Source organism: Periplaneta americana, chromosome 10 (assembly GCF_040183065.1).
Source record: "Periplaneta americana isolate PAMFEO1 chromosome 10, P.americana_PAMFEO1_priV1, whole genome shotgun sequence".
Lineage (NCBI taxonomy): Eukaryota > Metazoa > Arthropoda > Insecta > Blattodea > Blattidae > Periplaneta > Periplaneta americana.
In genome coordinates this window covers 139,383,546-139,406,375 of record NC_091126.1, presented here as the reverse complement: position 1 = coordinate 139,406,375, position 22,830 = coordinate 139,383,546, and the positions used below count along the sequence as shown (strand labels likewise).

Sequence of the window (22,830 nt, the reverse complement as noted above, 5' to 3'; positions counted from 1 at the left end):
ATTTGGTGTATGGTGCACAAAAATGTTTGATGTTTTTGAAATATTTTCTATATCAATAAAAATAATAATAATTATGACTATAATTATAGTTACATTAATACTGATTATTAACACAGATATAATAATTAATAATATAGACATTTATAGATCATGAAAATATTTATAATTTAGGTATTTGTTAAATTTGAAAAATATAAAATTCAGAATTAATCATATTTGTTGGATAATCATGTCTTCACCCAAGGTAGTAGTGTAACTACCATTTCGACCACAAAAGCAAATGTATTTTATCCGAATTATACAGATGAAGTAACCTAGGCTCTGCCGCTGGAACTCTCCTCTTTGAGCTAATAAGAAAACTTGAGAGAACAATATTACTACTACTGCTACTAGAATTAGAACTGAAATTATTTATTAGGGTGAAGTTAAGTTCATCAGGCCTTCGCTTCCACTTTACCGTAAGTCCAATTGAAGTACGAAGTTATTCGTACAGTATAATTAATATTCATTGAGAATAGGTAAGATGCATAAATAATAATAATAATAATAATAATAATAATAATAATAATGAAATAGAGTACAACTTGAAAATATAGGCAACTCTTAATTTATAATATACAATAATAAAAAAAAAATACCGTACAGACTTAGATCAGGGATGTAAATGACGAGAAATCGTGCGTGACGTATAACCCCCTCCGCCGCTAAGATGTGACGTTGAGAGAGGAGTTGTGTAAAGGTTGACGCTCACTGGCACGAACCGACCGGAACGGAACGAACCGGAAATATTCTGCGAGAGACGTATGCATGTATTTTAAACGGCAAACGCTCACTTGTCCGAACGGAAGCAACCGGCTGCAGGTCCTGACGGACAGGGTTCTCGCGACACGACCCTAGCGGAATTTCCGATGACGATCGTCAGCATTCGTATGTCTTCGCTGGTCTTCGGAGAAAAGTGTGTTGGCTGTTCTCAGTACTTTCCCACTCAACATGTGCTGGTGCGTTCTCCAGACAGATTATTCTTAAAATGGGTGATGAAAAGTTAATTTTAACAGTGCTAATCGCGCTTCTGTGCTGATTGGCCTTCGAAATGTGATGTTTCCCTTCATTATTTCAGGTGCTAGTAACAGATGAAGTTTTAAACATTTTTCTTCGCTCATACGAAAGTACTAAAAAAACCATTACTCGATCTTTACACAAATGTGGGCAAAGATGGTTAAATTAATCAAAACACATTTTATATTATGACTAGAGCCCGGATTGTATGTAATTACCAGGGAAAGGGATTTGGAGTATTATAAAGAATGGTGAAACGTAGTATAGATATTCGTAGCTCAGTGACTGTCAAGCGAGCTGCGTCACAGGGCATGGACGAGTACAGTTCACTTCATACAAACTTACAAGCAACGTGCTGTAAACGTATTTCAGAATAAACAATTGTTATAGTTTAATGACATTATAGTGGCCTATATACATAATCTGCATTTCATTTTGAACTAGGTCTACATGTGTTTTTCTTGGCAACGCATAAGACACCAATAAAAAACATTACACATATACATAATTAAATATTAATCTCTGCGTCCTCGCGTGTCAGTGGAAACATTGATGCCTGATAAACAGTTGTCTTCTGCACGGAATTCGCCTCTGAATATGTATTTTTTTCTGTCAGGAGCGTGTTAAATTAAAACCTTTACTTACAATATCATGAAATATAATAATATGTATACAACGTATATTACAGTATTTACAATATATTCAATATACTACAATGTTTACAACATAGCCTAATAAAGTAGGCCTATCATTAAATGTTGAACAAAATGTAGAAGCAAACGAAATGACATTTTCATTTAATGCTATGTTTTGTTGATGAAACAATTATTCCTGCTGTGCCTTGTTATAATAAATTGTAAATATTTTCAAATTTTCAAAATACAACTTTGCTCTGTTGCAAGGAAGGGAATTTTTTAACATCTGCAAAGACAATGGGAGAGTACTTGAAACAAGATACGTCAATTAAATTCACATGTTGACTCACATCATTGGGACACGTATTTGCTAGTACATCATTTTTAATCAAAACTCTGTTCATTTTTTCACCAACACGTTTTCCTACTTCACCTTCTACTGCATTCAGTTTATTTACAATAGTACTCATAATATTTATTTGCTCAACTAGTTCTACTCCTGACTCTTCTAATCGAATAATGGCATTCGGTAAATATAAAAAATTTGGCTTAATATACATGACTTCATTTTCGATTGTTCTATCATTTAGCAGTTCCTGGCGTATTTGAATCGCAGCCGCGTCATCGAGATCGAAAGACTGGACCACTTTCTTCACGGATTGGAGGTGATGTGCGTAATAATTGCAAGCTTCTAACCATGACTCCCATTTCTTAAGAATTGGACATGGGGGAAGCGACAATTTAGGGAACTGTTTCCTGAATTTTGATACTCGATACTCGATCTGGTTTCACTTTCGGCATTGTACCTGCACTTCACTACTCTGAACTGCAAACCTGCATGTTGAGGTTCTTATGCGACAACTGTCCCGTTCACCTGTTGTTGACGTGCAGAGATCTGCGAGTATGTCATGGAGGGGAGGACTTGGTATAAAGGGTTGTAAACAAATGGCTGTGTAGATGCCAATACTAGCTTTTACTGCTCCAAATTCCGTTCCCTAGTAATTACATATTCCGTTCCTACATATGTAGCTATAAGGAAAGCTAAAAATCCGCGAATCGTATTAAATTTAAATTTAAATATACAGAATAAAGAATATAATTACAAACAAACAAGACAAATAGAAATAAAATAATACAATCAATATAAAAAAGGAGATACAGTAGTATTAACAAAATTTGAGACCGAATGAGCAGCGCTCGTGTTCGGTCGCAGTTCAGATATAATATTAATAGGCCTATAAGAGAATATAAAATAAAATAAAATAGGAAATAAAATAAAAATTACAGTTACAGAAATTATATAATACAATATTAATATAAGAGAAATATAGAAAAAAATAATAAAAATAAATAAGTAAAATAAAATAGGAACTAAAATTTAAATTACAGCATTGTACAACCGAGGGCCAAAATTAATGCTATGCTTTAGACCAGCAGATGTGAGAAATTTAGTTTCTATTAATGTTGAATTATATTTCGTCTTGTGTCATAATTATGTGTCTGTAATACAAACTTATTACGATTTTTATGATAAAATTTTAACAGCGTATACTTATAAATTTGTTCAATGTTAAATACATTAAATTCAGAATAAATTAATTTAGTTGGATAATCGAAACGTTTCTTCAAACAAATTTTAATTATTCGTTTTTGTAGTAAATTTAACGAACTAAGATTAATGTTTGTACTTCCACCCCAAACAATTATACCATATTGAATGGTAGACTGAATAATGGCCAAATAAACATTTCGTAGAACTCTAATGGGTAAGTAGCATCGAAGATTAGCGAAAGGGATCATTATTCCGAAGTTTTAAATGTTTTTACATATTTTGGTGCATAACAAATATTTTGGCATATATTATATATATTTAAATATTTTGAAGGATATTGTATATTTTGAAAGAATATATACATTTTTTCACTAATTTTCTCTCTACGTAGTGCTTAAGTTATTTTTTAAAATTGTTTATAAAGCTTAGCCCTTCGTCTCTAGTGCATAAATATAATTTGATAATTGAAAATAATAACGTATTCTGTCAAAAAATGGACATCTCTTTGCAATGCTAATAGTTTGTAGGCTATATCCCTTGAGAAGTAACGGTAAAGTAGGTACAAATACCAATGCGAATGGTAGTAGTGAAGGAAAGAATGAAAATTACCCTGTGGGTATGACCGTTTCGCACAAACACCCCCAATCAGTTGCTCTAAAAGAAAACAATAGTTTTTTCTGTTTTTTTTTAAGAAACTTATTTTGACATCAGGTAATACAAGTAGCAAGCCTACTGCCATTCGCATCCAAGTTAAAAGACTGGATTTCAATTGACGATTCCTTTACTAAAATGGTAAAATCGTGCAGTACTAAGTGTGTGACAAACGCATTGGGTGCTCCATGAAGTCACAATTAGAATAGCATTTAAAAATTGGACTTCATGTGAGAAATAAAAAACGTGCTCCGTCGAAAAGAAAAAGTTCTTCTTACACGAGTGGTGCTGAAACATTCGTCTTCTACAAGTGAATTTAATAAAAATTTGTGCATGGTAATGGTTGCTGCAAACATATACAGTGGTATAAACTTGGAGTTCCAAAGTTCCAAGCATTCCTATGCAAATACTGCAACTTCAATATTTCGCATGAATCAACACTCCGGAAAAAATATTTGAACTCCTGCTACACTGACACAATGGAAACGATTAGAGTTGGACTTGATGATTCCTACGTATGGGTTGCCGTTGACGAGACGATCAATAACCGCAGAAAATATGTAAAAATATTTAATTATTAATTGCACCTCCAAACAATGAGGTTCAATCACATGTGCATCTGTAATGTTTTATTAATGTGCACAAATACATCTAATAAAGCTTAGATTTTAAATTACCAAAGTTTTTTTATCTATTACATATTTATCTACATACTTCGTCATTTTTAGCTCCATATTTATGTAGTCTACATAGTTCTCATTTTCACATTACATAAAATCCGGGCTCTAGTTATGGACCCATATTTTCTTTTTTCTTTTCTTTTTTTCTTCCTCATCAGCTAAAGACTCGGTAAAATAAAATAATCTTCGGAACTACTATCCCACTCCATGTTTAAACCAGACTGCCTGTCGACTGTACCGGAATATTCCGAGCAGTGAGCGTCAGAGCTTCCGCGGAAGACGGACGGCTGTAGATTTCCGTTCCGGTCGGTTCGTGCCAGTGAGCGTCAACCTTAAGTCGAAGCTACGCGATCCTCCCTCGCGCGAACTAAATCGGTAGGAGGAGGAAATGAGGGGAAATCATTCGGCGAGTCACATTTTTACATCTCTGGCTTAGGTAGTTAGTGGAACAATGTTACAAATAAGACTAAACCTTAAGGTAAATCATTAACGGACAAAAGGAAATATAAAACTAGTCTATACAAAACTAGACAGATATTGACAGTTCAGCGGCTTCAAGGCGTCACCATGGAAACCGCTAAAACCACCCAATCAGTCCCTGCTGTCAGGTCGGCATTGCCGGCTGTTTCGAAGCGTGAACGTGGAAGCCAGATGTTTTAAGAGACGACGGTGAGCCTGTTATTCTCGTACAGTAGGTCATAGAACTGCAGATGCACTCAAAATAGGAAAATAATAATAGTAATAATAATAATAAAAATAAAATAATAATAAAAATAAAATAATAATAATAATAATAATAATAATAATAAATGATTTATTTAACCTGGTAGAGTTAAGGCCAACCAGGAGTAAAACTGCGTTACAAGAAATATTACACATTTACAAAGTACACTACAATTTTACACACAAAACTGAATAAGATAATAATAATATAATGTAAACAACAAGTAAGTAGAAATCAGACATAATATGTAACATACAAAGAGAAAGGAAAAAGCATAATAAAATATGAACAGCAGGTCAAAATAAGTGAGACATACAAAGTATAAAAAAAAACAATTTTTGATAATAATAATAATAATAATAATAATAATAATAATGATAAATAATAAGAGTAATAAAATAACAATAATGATAAGTAATAAGAGTAGTAGTTTTTTATTTGATTACCTGGTTGGGTTTTTCCGAGGTTTTCCCCAAACCAAAAGGCAAATGCCGGGTAATATTTTGGCGAATCCTCGGACCTCACCTCATCTTACTACATCTCGTCAAAATATTGTAAAAAAAATTGTAAAAAATTGCACAAAATTGTAATAATTGTAGAAAATTACCAAATTGTAAAACTATAAAAATTTGTAAAATTTGTAATTGTAATATTGTAAAATTTTGACTTGTTCCACATCTTAAAGCTTCATTGCTTATGTAAGATCTATGGAATAAAATAAATGAATGAATAATAATAATAATAATAATAATAATAATAATACAAATAAAATAGTGCAGTACAAAGCATGCAATGAATACAATATTTTTAGGTACATACAGTAAGGAAAATTATGATTATATATAGCTGAAGTTATCACATTATAGATATAACATTATCGGGAAATATGAAAACAAAAAGACAAAATAAGTTAAATGTCACTAGAACATAAAAAAAATGTGAATACGTGTAAACATGCGATACAACACTTGTCATAATAGTAAGTTACTTTGGCAACTCGTCATAAGATAATTTTCTAACTTGGATTTGAAAGATTTCAATGTTCGGCAGCCCTTGACTTCAGGCGGCAGAGAGTTCCAGTGACGAGAGGTAGCAACAGTGAAAGATGAGGATTACAGAGATGATGTGTTAAGTGGAATTTCTAGCGTGTGATCGCGTTTGATCGAGTATTAATATTATGATAGCGAGAGAGAGTATGAAAACGAGCGAATAAATAAGAGAGGGATGAAGTGTGCATAATTCGATATAAGAGAGAAAGTGAGTGCAGATTTCTCCTCTCATGAAACCTAAGCCATGATAACTTCTCGAAAGAAGGTGAGATATGATCGTAGTATCGAACATTACAAATGAAGCGGACGCACGCGTTATGAACACGCTGTAGTTTCTGAGCGGAATCAATCCTGAGATCACTGAACAAAACTTCGCAATAATCGAAGTGACCATTGTTAAAATAGGAAAGGAAAAATTCAAGTTGAATGAGGAAAAGAATGGGCCTTCCCGACTTTGAAACCTCGTGACATAAAAGGAAAGCAGACACGCTGGCGGCAAATTTAGATTCCTTCCAAGAGGATGAAATACGGCGGCACGTATTTATATTATGACAGAAGGAGGATCCTGAATTTTAAAAATGTGCAAGATGCGGATCTCAGCCACCGCAGTGTTTCTTCTCTGCTTACTGCCATAGAGAATTCAGGTTTTAAATACGAAAAGTCAATGGCCATAAGGTGTTAAATAAGGAGAACTGCCATTGTCTTTGCTGTTTCTCGCCATTCCTCATGGTTCTGTCAAACAAGCTTTTACTTCAGTATATCTCTGAAATTTTTCTGATTGAGGGTCTGGCTGATCTGTACATACATTATGAGGAAGTACACCTCACTTGACGATATGTGTCAGAGGAAGAACAATTGTTTGTATACATCTGAATTCTGATTAGTGTAATATGTAGAAATTACGTAGAAATTTTCATTCTCTTGTTCTCGTTTTCCAAGTCCTTCACACCCCTACACCTACCTACCTTGCCTCCCGCTTCAGTTACCTGTCATCATATCATAATCTCTTCACACGCACGCAAAATAGCCGCATACTAGCCATACCAACACATAAGACATCATCGTATTCATCATCATACACATTCTCCCTCTCGCGCTTGTGGAATACCTTACCGGGTGACATCAGAGACTGTCGGAATTCAGTAGCGTTCAAAAACAAACTTATTAAGCATTTTCTTACTGCGTAGGTTAGGTTTAATTTTTCCTTAATTAATAAAAACTTTTCTCTCTTCTTAACTTTAACAAAAAACTGTCTAGCCTTTATTAATCAGTTAATCTTTTAGTACTTTGATTTTTATTGTATTTGTAAATTTAATATTCATTGTAATTATAATTGTAATTGTATTCTTAATATTGTAGTTGTAATCCCCTGGTAGAGGGGAAGCCTTATCTCTACAGATTAAATAAATAAATAAATAAATAAATAAAATAAATGAATGAATGAATGAATAAATAAATAAATAAATAAATAAGTAAATAAATAAATAAATAAATAAATAAATAAATAAATAAATAAATAAATAAATAAATAAATAAATAAATAAATAAATAAATAAATAAATATGTGGCTAGTCAGCGATGTATGCAATGGAGGGGGAAAGGAACTGGCCTCCTTTCCCCATTAGCTCTTGATCTAGTTATCTCATAAGTGGTTGCTTGTTGGTATCACTTGTGAGTTTCAGACCTGTCTTCGGACAGTTGACTGAACAAACAACCTCTGAAAGTCAGTATATTGCCTTCGTGAAAATTTGAAAACACTGTCCATATTTTGAAGAACTTAACATGATTTAACGATATGATCAGTAAGTGATTAATTTATTATCCATCTTGTAGGATCGTCAGAAATAGAATTACTATCCTCTTTCGCCCTATTTACGCCATCGAGATGAACTGAAGTACACCTAATTGATTTCGCGTCACTATTTTTTATGAAACTATCTGAAGCTATGGCCAGGCTCAGATAAACCACACGCCCCACTACATATTTCCTGTAGTTTTTTATGATATTCGCATTTATGTGGGTCTAACACTTCTCCATGATACATTATTAGCTGATATGAGGTAGTTCATGGAACTAAAAGTCCACACCTGTGGAGTAACGGTCGGCGCGTCTGGCCGCGAAACTAGGTGGCCCGGGTTCGAATCCCGGTCGGGGCAAGTTACCTGGTTGAGGTTTTTTCCGGGGTTTTCCCTCAACCCAATATGAGCAAATGCTGGGTAACTTTCGGTGCTGGACCCCGGACTCAGTTCACCGGCATTATCACCTTCATTTCATTCAGACGCTAAATAACCTAGATGTTGATACAGCGTCGTAAAATAACCGAATAAAAAAATGGAACTAAAAACTGCATCTTTATAACTTCAAATTTATTACCTTGAATTCTGGATTGCGGTTTATACAGTACTATAAATCTGTTACATACTACATAGGTCTACCATATTCGCATTCTCATACTTTTATTATTATTATTATTATTATTATTATTATTATTATTATTATTATTATTATAGTCAAAGAGTGCCGTATGATATAAGCTACTTAAGTGTTTACCGAGTTCGTGTCAGCTGCTTAGTTCCGGCATGGCAGGTAGACGGCACAAACAGTCGCACCGCAAAACTTCACAATGTCGATCTCTTCCCACGCGTGAGAGAGAGAGAGGGGGAGAGAGAGAGAGGGAGAGAGATAGAGATAGAGAGATAGAGAGATAGAGATAGAGAGAGATTGAGAGATAGATTGAGAGAGAGACTGAGAGAGATTGAGATTGAGAGAGAGAGATTGAGATTGAGAGAGAGAACTGTCTAGGCCAGTGATTCACAAACTGTGGGTTACGAAAACCTTAAAGTGAAACTGTTATGTTATTTTGTAGGTATACTTGTATAATTATTCAACATATTTTTTTATTTAATATGTTATGGCAGTCTAAATATGTATTTTATTTTATTGAATTTATTTTATTTTATGTTTATGACAGAATTATTAAAGAAATACGAGATGTTCTCATACACAATTAATTTTCATGCATGCAAAGTTAGACACCTAGAATATCAGAATAATTTAAAACTGCACTAAAACATATTTTCGCCGGAAAAGGGTGTATACAGAGTTCCATATTATATTAATTTACTAATAGCAGAAGATACTATTTTCTGTTGCATTTAAATAATTTTGTTTTAAATTTCCTCGAAATAATGTAACAGTGATGAAAAACTTCTTCGACGCGACTATGATTAACCTGACAGCTTACAAACATTGAAATTAGTTTATATCAGAACTAAATTTTGCTGTTTGAGCCCTTATTCGTGTGACGTCCTCAATTTTACTCGCGCCATTTTTTTATCCGTAATTATGAATGCACAACTTAACGCTTAGACTATAGGGGAAACTCGGCTAATTTCGCAGTACGGGTAATTCCGCAGCAGTGCATATATGATTTTACTGCGGCTTTACAATAGCGTGAACGTAAGTTTTGAGAGGCTGTCAACAGGAGTCATGTCCTCTGCAGTGCTGTAGAAAAAAATCAAGGATTGTCGACAATACAGTGAAACTTTGAAAGTTGGCTGATTTTCGTAGTTTTGCTGCACAGCTGTGAAGGAAGTGAGCATTGTTACATATAAATTGTTTCTTTTATGTTACTTTCATAATGTATTTCATATATTTACGACTGCGGAATTAGCCAAGTCCTATTACGGAATTACCCGAGTTCTTTTTCAACTGTAATGTATGTAAAACTAAATATATTTGAATTTTAATAGGTCTCTTTATCTCATTTGGTAATGAAAGGTTTCGTCCATGTCTACATACCTTGATAATTTTTTTCAATAAACAATTTTGATAAAAATATGATAGATTCACATCGTAATATTACGGAATTAGCCGAGTCTCCCCTACAATAAGAGCGCAGGACGAAATGAAAATGACTTGAAATTCAAGCGACAAATGTGTCGTGTATTTTCAAAAGCAGCTAGACCTACATCACTTTTTTTACGAAGTTGTTCTTCACTGCTTTTACTATGTCAATAGAGGGCTATATAAGCCTACAAGAATAATACATTTCAATTCCAGCTACATCGTAATATTTTGAGCAGGTGAAGGTGGGAGTTAATTTCAAAACCAGACAGATAACTATTTCAGTTTCAAAATGAGGTAGATCAGTGAATAAACCGAACGCTGTGTCCTTCCTTTTAAACTTTTCCGCCAGTTGTCGCAGCTATTTGATTGGAAGTTGCAAACGCGGGATTCATTATTGATTATTAAAACATTCTTGTGTGGTTTTATCTGCATGTTAGTAGTGGTTTATTTACATAGTTATTTACTATTGTGCTGGTTATGAATGTGTGCAAATAATGGAATACCACGCAGTTCAATGCAATGATAAGCGAAGGAAAAGGTCACATTGTTCGCTATCCAGCTTAATGGCACTATCAATAAACCCCTGCAAAACTTTTTTTCTTTTTCAAAATAGACTCCAAGGCAATTGATGTGTTCTTGTTAAGAGTGAATATCACTACAAAACTGATATAGGAAGCGATAGAAGTATTAGTAAATAGTATAAGACAATAAAGGACATTTAGTCGCCTACTTTATTAACGGCTAAAGCAGGCATGTCAATTGATGCCCACAGGAGCAAGCGCACGCTTTAGAGCCTAGGAGAGCCTGACCGCTTTACAGCGGAATGAAAAGAGGCAGACGAAAGAGGTGGTGTATACCGCTTGGTCGAGCTATATTCAGGGATGGCCAGCACTGATTCAATGGATAAAGGGAAGAGAACTTATTAAAACTGTATCCATGTTAACTTTTAGATTAGCCTGAGAAGTATAAGTGCATTATAAGAATGTAAGTTTTAATTTTAATGCTCATTTTTCACAAGTTTGATTTTTTTATTCAAAAGAAATATTTTCTCAACTTTTCGCATAGAAAAGTGAAATTTTCAGGTATAGGCCTATTTATTTAGTAGCCTTACAGAATGTTTTCGTAAATCTAATATACCGTATATACGTATTACTGATGATAGTGTATTGAAAATTTTGAAAATATTCGCATGGAAATTGTTTGTAAGGAAATGAATTAACAAAGCAACTACTGTTACATCATAAGCAAAAGATACGTGCCCATGTGTTGTAAAAATGTGAGCTCTATAGCTTCAGCAGATTTCGAGAAAATAATTTAATATTCTGATGATAGGAAGTTGCTCACAAATATCACCTTAAAAGCATAATGCGATAAGAGTTTTGTTATGTAATAGGCCTATTAGTTACACTTAAAACAGATACAGTACCTAGGTAACTTTGCTTTGTACTGTAATATTGTTTTGATTAGTTTATTGATTACTTTTGTAAGGCTAAAGGTACCATCAATATAAATTCCAACTTATCATGTCATACTCAATCTCTTTCTTTCTTTCTTTCTTTCTTTCTTTCTTTCTTTCTTTCTTTCTTTCTTTCTTTCTTTCTTTCTTTCTTTCTTTCTTTCTTTCCCGTAGTTTATCCCCTCCCTTTTAGGTACATTTATACGGCCCACGCCACCCGGGCTACTCAATCTCTTTCTTTGGATTCACTTTCTTTATGAATGATGCGTTTCATAGTATAATATTGTACTACTATGGAATTTAAGTGAATATTCCTTCTTAACTCTCTATTATGTTATTAAGATTTAAAACACAAGTGCAATATTAAGAAATCAGTGTTAGTACTTTTGTTTTACAGACAATATAGATAATATTAAACAGAAAGTAGCCATATAAAAATAACGACATAAAATTTCACGTTCCGTTTGAAGTTTGTGCACCACTGTTCTCTTAATCCAACAGGTTGCTTATTCATACACACAACCCTTTTTCTTTTCATACTTAGCGCTTGCTGCCCGCGCACGACGTCAAGGTCAGAAAAATGCGCTTGCTTTGACATCACTGGACTAAAGTAAAAATTTCTTAATTGAAAGTAAAAGATGTTTTAGCTTTGCCTGCGAAACACTCTGGTGATGAATATTTATCTTTGGAATTTTTATCATACTATAAAAACATTGTCTCCTATCGTTCAGTTCTGGAGATAACTGAAAATGATCTTGTGATTCAGGAAAAAGATAGCCCATTCGAAAAAGCCTGTGAAATAATGATTTGGTCGTATAATGGCCGGAGTAATCACTGTATAATTTCTAATCTTCTATATTCAATATTTTCTTACTTCTCGTTCATTATCTAAGTTGTTTGAAGATAATTAGATTACTGTTAACACTAGGAAGACCGGACTTTGCGAATACTCTAATACGACCGCCGCACAGTGGTCTAAAATCCATATTTAGGAGGACAAATGCAGAAAAATGACATGTAAAAAAATGAAATTAAACCCTTAAATTATTTTTCCTATATAACTGAGTAACACTCAATTGATTATCTTAATCAGCGGAGGTGGCTGCATAGCGAGATAAGAGACCGGTAACATGCCACATTTCGCCACCCAGCATTCTTACTCAGCAAGCGCCGCGAGTCTGCCGTTTTCTTTGTGCTGTAACTCTGTTGTAAGTGGTCGATTCCATTCATATTAGGTACCAACGTGTCAAGTAGTTCTTTAGGTATGTAACACTGTTTGTTTTTGTTACATTGAATGTTATTATGGTATGTAAAATTAGCATGAATGGACACGGGATAAAATATAAATATAACCTTGAGTGCAGACGTTGCTAAGGTAGAGAAAAAAAACACCCTTTGGTTCGTCCAAAAATGTTTTTTTTTTCATTTCCTCCACTATTTACCTCTATTTTAAATCTAGTCTTAAGGTGCGTAGATTTGCGGAAGTAATAATTTATGAGCACTATTCTTTCGAGGTGCAGTAGTGGCATTTTTCTCGGTTGCAGTTATTTCAATATCTGTGAACCGAATCTGCTTCCGCAGTATAATTCAGGGAATTCAAGATGACAGCATGTTAATAATGCACCAAATAAGCTTCCCGAGTGTCCAAAAGGTGCCTAAAATGTTACATTCCCCCCCCATAAGATTTTGTCTAAATGCATCCCCCTGCAAGGGGCACTGCTGCTTATACCAACGTAAACAGAGTTTGTATACAAAACAAATGTACTAAGTGTAACTACTGTATAAAATTTCATAAAAATCTGTTAGATAGGACAAAAGTTACTAATTTTGTCTAATTGCGCCCCCCTATAAGGGGTAGTTACACTTAGACCAACGTAATGAGAGTTTCTATACAAAACATACATACTACCTGTAACTACTTTGTAAAATTTCATACAAATCTGTTAAATAGGAGAAAAGTTACTAATTTTGTCTAATTGTGCCCCCTATAAGGAGTAGTTCTCCTTATACCAACGTAATCAGAGTTTGTATACAAAACATACATGTTCCTTGTAATTGTTTTGTAAAATTTCATACAAATCTATCAAATAGGAGAAAAGTTACTAATTTTGTTTAATTGCGCCCCCCTATAAGGGATAGTTCCCCTTATACCAACGTAGCGAGAACTTGTATACAAACCATATATGCTACCTATAACTACTTTGTAAAATTTCACACAACTCTGTTAAATAGGAGAAAAGTTACTAATTTTGTCTAATTGCGCCCCCTATAAGGGGTAGTTCCCCTTATACGAACGTAATCAGAGCTTGTATACAAAACATATATGCTTCTTGTAACTGCTTTGTAAAATTTCAAAAAAAATCTGTTAAATAGGAGAAAAGTTACTAATTTTGTCTAATTTCGCCCCCCTATAAGAGGTAGTTCCCCTTATACCAACGTAACGAGAGCTTGTATACAAAACGTATATGCTACCTGTAACTGCTGTGTAAAATTTCATAAAAATCTGTTTAATAGGAGAAAAGTTACTAATTTTGTCTAATTGCGCCCCCTATAAGGGTAGTTCTCCTTATACCAACGTAAACAGAGCTTGTATACAGAACATATATGCTACTTGTAACTGTTTTGTAAAATTTCATAAAAATCTGTCAAATAGGAGAAAAGTTTCTAATTTTGTCTAAATGCGCCCCCCTATAAGGGGTAGTTCCCCTTATACCAACGTAACGAGAGCTTGCATACAAAACATATATGCTACCTGTAACTACTGTGTAAAATTTCATAAAAATCTGTTAGGTAGCTGAAAAGTTATTAATATGTCCCGCTAAATTTGCATTCTAGACCACTGTGCACCGCCGGGATAAAGATTTCCCGTCCGTAATAAAATGTGTCTTGGGCCGGCAATTGGTATTTTTATGTAAGAAATTGGTATTCTCTCTGAAAGAGACTCTATGAACATGAAATTACATTTTTTTAAATTTTATGCAGTAAGTAGAGTCATCTCAGAAAGTTACTGTTTCGATATTTTAAAATGTAAAATGATATAAAAGGAAACTTTTCACGTATGTCTCGTTACTTACTTACTTACTTACTTACTTACTTACTTACTGGCTTTTAAGGAACCCGGAGGTTCATTGCCGCCCTCACATAAGCCCGCAATTGGTCCTTATCCTAAGAAAGATTAACCCAGTCTCTACCATCATACCCCACCTCCCTCAAATCCATTTTAATATTATTTTCCCATCTACGTCTCTGCCTCCCAAAGGTCTTTTTCCCTCCGGCCTCCCAACTAACACTCAATATGCATTTCTGGATTCGTCCGTACGTGCTACTGTTTTATAATTCTAACTTTCAGATTTTTTGACAGCAGACTGGATGATAAAAGCTTCTCAACCGAATAATAACAGGCATTTCCCATATTTATTTTGTGTTAAATTTCCTCCCGAGTATAATTTATATTTGTTACTGTTGCTCCCAAGTATTTAATTTTTTTCACCTCTTCAAGGGATAAATTTCCTATTTTTATATTTCCATTTCGTACAATATTCTCGTCACGTTACATTATCATATACTTTGTCTTTTGGGGATTTACTTCCAAACCTATGTCTTTACTTGCTTCAAGTAAAAGTCCCGTGTTTTCCTAATCGTTTGTGGCTTTTCTCCTAAAATATTCACGTCATCCGCATAGACAAGCAGCTGATGTTATCCGTTCAATTCCAAACCCTCGCTGTTATCCTGGACTTTGCTAATGGCGTACTCTAGAGCAAAGTTAAAAAGTAAAAGTGATAGTGCATTTCCTTGCTTTAACCCACAGTGAATTGGAAACGCATATGACAGAAACTGACCACGTATGTCTCTATGTCTCGTACATAATATATTGTGTAGGTAATTGGCGTTTATCTTGGTATACGTCTTGAAGAACTATGACTTCTTGATTACTGGAATCAGTCACGTCAAAGGTTTACATAACCCTTTGAAACGTACTGCAGGCAAGTAAACACATACTGAAAAGTAAATTAGTGATACAAATGACGTACCTTAGCCTAAATGACATTATTTTTCACACAGGTATATATGTAAGTACAGTTCTTGCAGGTACCTATATATCTTCTTTCAATCATTCTGAGCGAGTTGACCTCAAATCAAATAAATATATGTATAAAAAACATCATGATATCTTTGAAACCGATTGCAGTTTGGAATATCTCATTTTTCCTTTCATAATCATTTTTTGTGTAGCTCGTCGTGACCCATGTCGTGTTACTCATCGTCGTCCTTGCCTTTGTCCTTACAGTTGTCCTTGTCTTTGTCTCTTTGTTCTTATCGTTGTCCTTGTATTTATCCTTGTCATTCTCATAGTTCTTATCGCAATCGTGGTTCTTGTGATCTCTAGCATAGTCCTCCTTGTGATCACTGTCGTGGTTCTTATAGTGATCCGTATCAAAGCGCTTTTCGTGGCCCATATCGTCATCTTTATTGTGGTCCTTGTCTTTGCTTCGTCCTTGTCGTGGTCCTTGTTAGCTTTGACTCAGTCTTTATCGCGATCATTTCGTGATTTTTTCGTGGTCCTTTCATGGTTCTTTCTTGGTTCATATCGTAGTCCTTTCTTGGTCCTCGACGTGATCCTTATCGTGGTACTTATCATTCTTCATGTCGTGGTCCTATTGTCGTGATCGTTGTCGTGGTGCTTATCATGGTTCACGCGGTGGTCCTTATCGTGATTCTCATTTTTAAGCTTGTCGTGTTTCATGCCGTGACCTTTGTCGCAGTCCTTTGTCGTGGTCCATGTTGTGATCCTTATCGTTTTCTTTACCGTGGTTCATGTCGTGGAACTTATTCTGGCCCTTGTCGTTCATATCTTTGTCCTCTTTGTGGTCCTTATTAAGGTCGTTGATATCTTTGTCATGGTCCTTATTGTTGACCTTGTCTTTATAATAGTCCTTTTCATGGTCCTGTTCCTTGTCGTAGTTCCTATCGTGGTCCATTTCGTGGTATTGTTTACAATCCTTATGGTGTATGTCCTGTTTCTTGACGTAGTATATTATCATGGTCCTGATCTTTGTCCTTATCGTTGTCTCTTGTTGTCTAATAGTCATTTTCGTGGTTATGGTCCTTGTAATACTTATCGTGGTCCATGTCGTGGTATTTATCGTAACCCTTGTAGTGGTGTTTGTCGTGTATCTTGTAATATGTTATCGTGGACCTGATTTTTGTCCTCGTCGTGGTCCTTGTTGTCAATGTTCCTTGCTCTCTTTTCCATGGGTCTACATATTTTCATTTCAAAATTAATATTGTTCCCTCTCTTTGGCGAATGACTTTCGTGTTACACAGTATATTTCAAACGTTCATGAAAGGTAAACGATCAAGGACGTAAAAAGAGACCTACACAAGAATCATACAGGCAACTGATAACATTTTGCACTGGCGTGTACTTTGGAGAAGGATGAAAATAAACATACGCATGCACGACCAGATGTCTTCCTGGCTAAGTTGATATCGCGTGAACCGCGCTGTAGAACTTTAACTTTCGACGACCAAGAGTCGTCTCATTCCTTTTTTGGGGAACTGTACGTACTTTGCCTTTTCGTTGCGGCCGCAATTTATATTTTGCTGGTTATTTACCTGCTAGTGGGGCTGCAATATACGCGAAATAGGCGTGCTAGAGCGCATCATTGGTCGATTTGGGGCACCGAATTATCTGTATATTTTGGAAAATGTACTTCTTCCTCCAGCTCGAGTTAGTTATCCAAAAGTAAATTCAGGATAACCACCCCGCGCACACCGCCATAAACGTTAAAATTTGGTTCACGGTAAGGCCCGAGATCGAATACAAACCCGGGCCTTCGAAGACATCTGATTTGAACGTTATTGCACACGTATGGGTTGAGTTGAAAAAGAGAAGGGATCTAGAAATATCATGACCACCTAGCTAAAAATCCAGGTAAGTTGTGGGATCAAGTTCTGGCTACCTAGGAAGATCTCGCTGAGGACCAGAATTATTTCCGCTATCTGGTGGACTCAATGCCCCGAAGATGGCAGGCAATGATAGATGCCGGTGGCATGTGGACAAAGTATTAGGTCCACATGTGTATTTATTTTGCTTTAATTTATTTATTTTTGTTTTATTTGGGGATAATAAGTAATCTCCCAAATTGATCTTCCAAAAGTGTTTTATTATCCTAGTCGAGCCCGAGTTGGGGAAATAATTAGTTCCACTATAAAAATTAAAAAGAAAATTAACATGTAGAAAAACTGATTACGTTAATAAAAATGACCTGGTCAGGAATCGAATGAGGGCTCTGGAGACCGCAAGCAGCACGTTAGGAAAGCAGCACGAAGAGATACTTAGAGCCGCCCTGCTTGAAGTCAATGAAGACAGCGCACATATAAACGTTCTCGTGTAAATCTCGCGTGAAATCTTTAACATTTTCACAAGTAATCTGCTCGGACATGGTAATTTTGAGTTCATACCCGGACTGTCCGGTCGAAAACCGGACAGTTGGCAACTCTACCTGAAACGTAGGTAGGATCCGATAGTGTCTGATCTCACACGGGAGAGAATTCCAAATTCGAGGGAATGCAACACTTAATGATGATGAAAGAATAAGCGCGGTTCTAGAATTTAATAATAGGAGGGCTAATAACAATTAACATATAAATACAGTAGTATAACCATAACACACAACAATGTAATTAAAAACAAATAAACCATAACAATATTGTCACTCTTAGGTTCTAAGACTTCAATTAAATTAAATGTTACTTACAGTTTAACGACGCTGAAGCAGTCTGGGATGTTTTCTTGCGAAAAGTTCTATGACTTCATCCGGACTGACGCTAATGTTGCGATAAATGTTGAGCAACACCAAAGCATTCAGTCTGTTCTGGTTCATCGTCGATCTGAGGTAGGTTTTCACACGTCTCAGTGTTGAGAATGATCGTTCCGCGGTGCAAGTGCAGGTTACTGGCATGAACATACTATGTCAACAGCTATCTTATATTGGGATAGAAATTATTCCTAGTATGCAGCAAAGCTTCTATAGCCGTGTCTTTATTGTTGTTCCTTCTCAAATTGAAACTACATGATTGTGCCTAGCAGGTAAAAGTCGTACTGACAAGTCGCTGAGAAAAGATCGAGAAAAGGAAGAAGTACGTTTAGACGGTAATAATCTTTAGGATACTTAGACGGAACATTATTGCGACGGATTTGCCTGGATGCAATTCGAGGTACATTCACTTCTACATTTACAGATTGAGCCAATGTAACAGCTTTTTGAAAAAGAAAATTTAAGTGTTATTATCTCGGCTGGCCTGAAGAGTATTCGTGACACATCCAACCATCTGGTAGCACTGACTTAGTTCAAGATTTGGGCTCTGTAACTTTCACGAGACACAATGTTATTCTAAATAGTTCTGCTAAAATAGCCAATGAAATTATGAATTCGAATTTTAGAATAGAGTTAAGCATAAAATGTGCCTTTATACTACAGGATCCAGAATCTTACAGGGATGATATAACTGTGGAGAAAATTTCTAAGAATTGTAGCACTGCGTCATGCCGTTGAATTCATCTTATTTCACACAAGGTCTTTAGTTTCATTTTCTTGTGTTCAGGGCATATTCGACTAATTTTTCTTCTCTCATAATTGACCGCTTGCTAAACTTCCTAACATATTTTGATATTTGAGCTACTTTGTCTACAGTTTGTCTAAGACTGGGAACAGAGCACGGTTTTGAAAGTGACAAATTTACGCAATGTGAGGCACAGTGCATATAGTATGCAAGAGGCTGTTCTTTTAAAATTCGCGCTTCGACACCGTGAAACTTTCCCGACATATTAGCAACGCCGTCGAAGATGCGAAATATCTAAATCTAAGTCCCACAATTCACTTAAAACTACTCTTCACTTAGATCTTACACCACTACGAATCTCAAAAACTCCTATGGAAGTAACACTTTTCTCGATCTATGAATCGCACATATAATGATAGTTGCCCATTGAGCTAATGTCGGTTGCTTCATCTACCAAGATAGAAACAATTTTGTTTTGAATAATTGTGCCACAACTGTTTATGAGATCGTTTTACGTTGTTTTGCTTGTTACAGAAGAGTTTTTGGGGGCATTTTTAAGATGCAGAATGTGATCACCGGCATGAACGCGATATTTAAAAAGCTCCCTGAAATTTTGTCGGCCTCACAAAATAATTGTTTTCACTATTGGGACAAGTTTCATTCTGTTTTCGCGTACTGTTTGTAACACTTGATTATTCAATTTGAACTAAAACGTTTTCTACCTTACCTTCAAATACTTGTTTCAAGTTGTCAAATTTGAAGAGAGCAGTTTTGTGATAACTGTTCTCTGAATGTCTTGTGATTATTTCAGTGGCCTTTTTTAATTTTCGTAGAGGTTTCGTAGCTAAATTCTGTAACGTGACTTTGCTCCGCCCTTGTTCTTTAGATGCGAATAAAACTCACGCGTGACAGAACGCACCTTAATCCATCTTATTGTAAGACAGTCATGGAAATTTTTTAAACGACGAATGGTGAAATTATCTAGACTCTCTCGATTCTAGTGTCTTCGAAAATGGATATGTTTCGTCTGGAATCTACGGATTTGTTAGAGATTTGTATTTTACCTCGTCACTGCATATTTCTTTTTCCACTAAGCAACAAATATATAGTACATTATGTGTCGTTGAACTGGTATCATCACTTTTACCACACATAACCGATTCCACCTTTACGGTAGTAAGAGGCATACACTTTTCTTCATCAGTTGTATCATTGTCATCCGTACTGAATTTTTCTCCCACTTCACCACACGGTTTCTTGACGAATTGTACGATATTTGTTTGGAACCTATGTTTCGACGTTTTATAATTACTTATAAAATTACTATGCTACGTTAAATAATTCAGCTGTACAAATCGATCACTTCACGTCTCAATTCAGAAGTCGCAATATACTGACTATTGTGAAGCACGATAACAGAGATATTGGTAGCGGCTAGCCACAGAGTGGTAGGGGTGGATACCGTTAGCTTTCCATTCCGAAGCCCGACATATTGTTAAACCTCATGGTAACGACCTCTAAGAAATATAACACCTACACTTATTTTCTGTAATCTGTAGAGTAAGTCGACGCTTTTGGGTGTAGCTGATGACAAGCGAATGGGCGGAGATTATCAGTGCCGGAGTTTGTTGCGGGGTGCATTGATTCACGGCCGCTAAGGGGTAAGATGCGTGTGACAGAATGTGATAAGTAGAGTGGCATTTTATACGCTCGTCTTCAAGCAGTGCCTTACCCCAGAGCGGTCATTGGACTGGCCACCTCCACTCACCACTTGCGCAAAGGACTTGTTTCGTCCACTATACTCCACAGATTCCAGAAACTGTATATACCTTTTCTATTCCCTGCGAACTGAAAAGAGAGCTTGTATGCGAAAGGAAAGTAGCAAAATACGTAATATGAAGTTTGGAGAGCGAAGAAATCCTGTAAGTTGTTTGAATTAAAAAATTAATGTTTTTTCACATTTAAAATAAAAAAAAAATTGAAATGATAGGGGCGTCTGTAGCCCCCTGGACCCCCCTTGTATCCGCGCAAGAGAAAGAATATACATAGGTTCCCTGTTCAGGGAATATAAGTAGATCTAAATCACTTACACTTGAGAGTGGCAATCTTTGAGAATGTGAAGCAAGATATTGAGGAGTGGAGGAATGTAGTATTTGAATAATAGTGATAAACCGTGTAGCTGTCGGCGCGGCGCTTCTTATTGAGCGCAACTACGATAACATTTGAAAGCATGGCGTGACACGATCTCGATGGCGAGCATCACAGACAAAACGCACAAAAGCATTATGGGCACGTTGCAGACGTTGAGAATTCTTCAGGTCTGAAAAGAACATCGCAGTAATCTGAGGCACTACTACTTCTACTGCTACTGCTACTGCTACTGCTACTGCTACTGCTACTGCTACTGCTACTTAGAATAGTCTTACCTTTCTCGGAGCCCAGGGTGTGGTCGTGTGTGGACGTCCTCGTAGCTTGCCCGGACACGCGGTCCCAGTCTATGTCATCCACTCGATCCCGTGCACCTGCATTCGTCCAGCCGCACTCGTCCACTTCGAATGTGCAGTCGCCTGAAGCTGCTGCCGCGATCTGGGGAGCCGCTGAAATGGAAAACCACTTCCCGTGATCAGATTAAAAAAAAACTGTCGTTCTTGGAAACCCACTGACGCCCATTTTGCTGCTCCTTTTCGACGAATGTTGAAGAATAAAACGTATAGAATTGTAGCGTAGAAAAGCAGCTTAGGAACCTCAGACTGTATGAATGGTCTGTTTGATTTTGTCGTTTTTTTATATCTTTAATGCACCACAAAATTTCAAAGTCTTTTTACGTTACTTCATTGCGCCAGTGTGTCGACGCACATAAATAATAATCTGTGTCATAAAGTGACGTAATCTCTTAAAATATGTTTCAAGCGTATAGCAATAATTCAGTTTGTCTTAGATGTTGCCAAACTTAATTTCGGCTTGTAATTAATTATTTTGAACTCGTTCAAAACATGCACATAAATTAAGACGTTTACTTCGCATACAAATTTGGTTGTGTGAATTTAAAAATGTCATTTTGTGTTCTATTTCCGTCAAGGTCAGAATGGTTAATTTTATCAACAAATTAACGCAGGTATCTTCAGCCCTGAACCTTGTACAATATGATATGAAATGTTCAATTGTAGGCGCAGTTCTGTGGATGGCACTTTTAGAGAAACTGTAATCTCCCTTGTTTCGTACCTGCAAAGTTTGATGTAACGTTAATGATTTTGGAAAGAAATAGACTACATATTAAACTCTGTAACTAATTTGTTTGTTCCAAGTAATCTAATATTACTAATAAATAATAATTTTAGAAACAACGAATACGCAATTTTATTTTTAGCGTTATCTTAATTAAGAGATATTATCATTGCGAAATCCTTACAACGGATTTCGAGTAAATGACGAGTTTAACTTTTAAAATAAACGCAATTTAAATATCTCGTATTATGACTAAATTTAATGCGAATCAGCTTTTAAGCTATAAATGTAAAACGAAACATTCTTCAAATAATTGAATCGCCATACACAGACAGGCATATCGAAGAGCTTAGATGCCTGAAATAATTTTCGTTGTTAGGAATGTT

General features: G+C 35.6%; 1 protein-coding gene across 1 annotated transcript in view; it reads right to left on the bottom strand.

Annotated features, from left to right (window-relative positions):
• LOC138708042 (MAM and LDL-receptor class A domain-containing protein 1-like) overlaps nucleotides 1–22,830 on the bottom strand; it is a 297,684-nt gene that overhangs the window by 44,100 nt on the left and 230,754 nt on the right. The window contains exon 12 of the mRNA XM_069838155.1: nucleotides 21,646–21,816. Coding sequence (XP_069694256.1) covers nucleotides 21,646–21,816 — 171 coding nt within the window. The remainder of the gene's footprint in view (nucleotides 1–21,645; nucleotides 21,817–22,830) is intronic.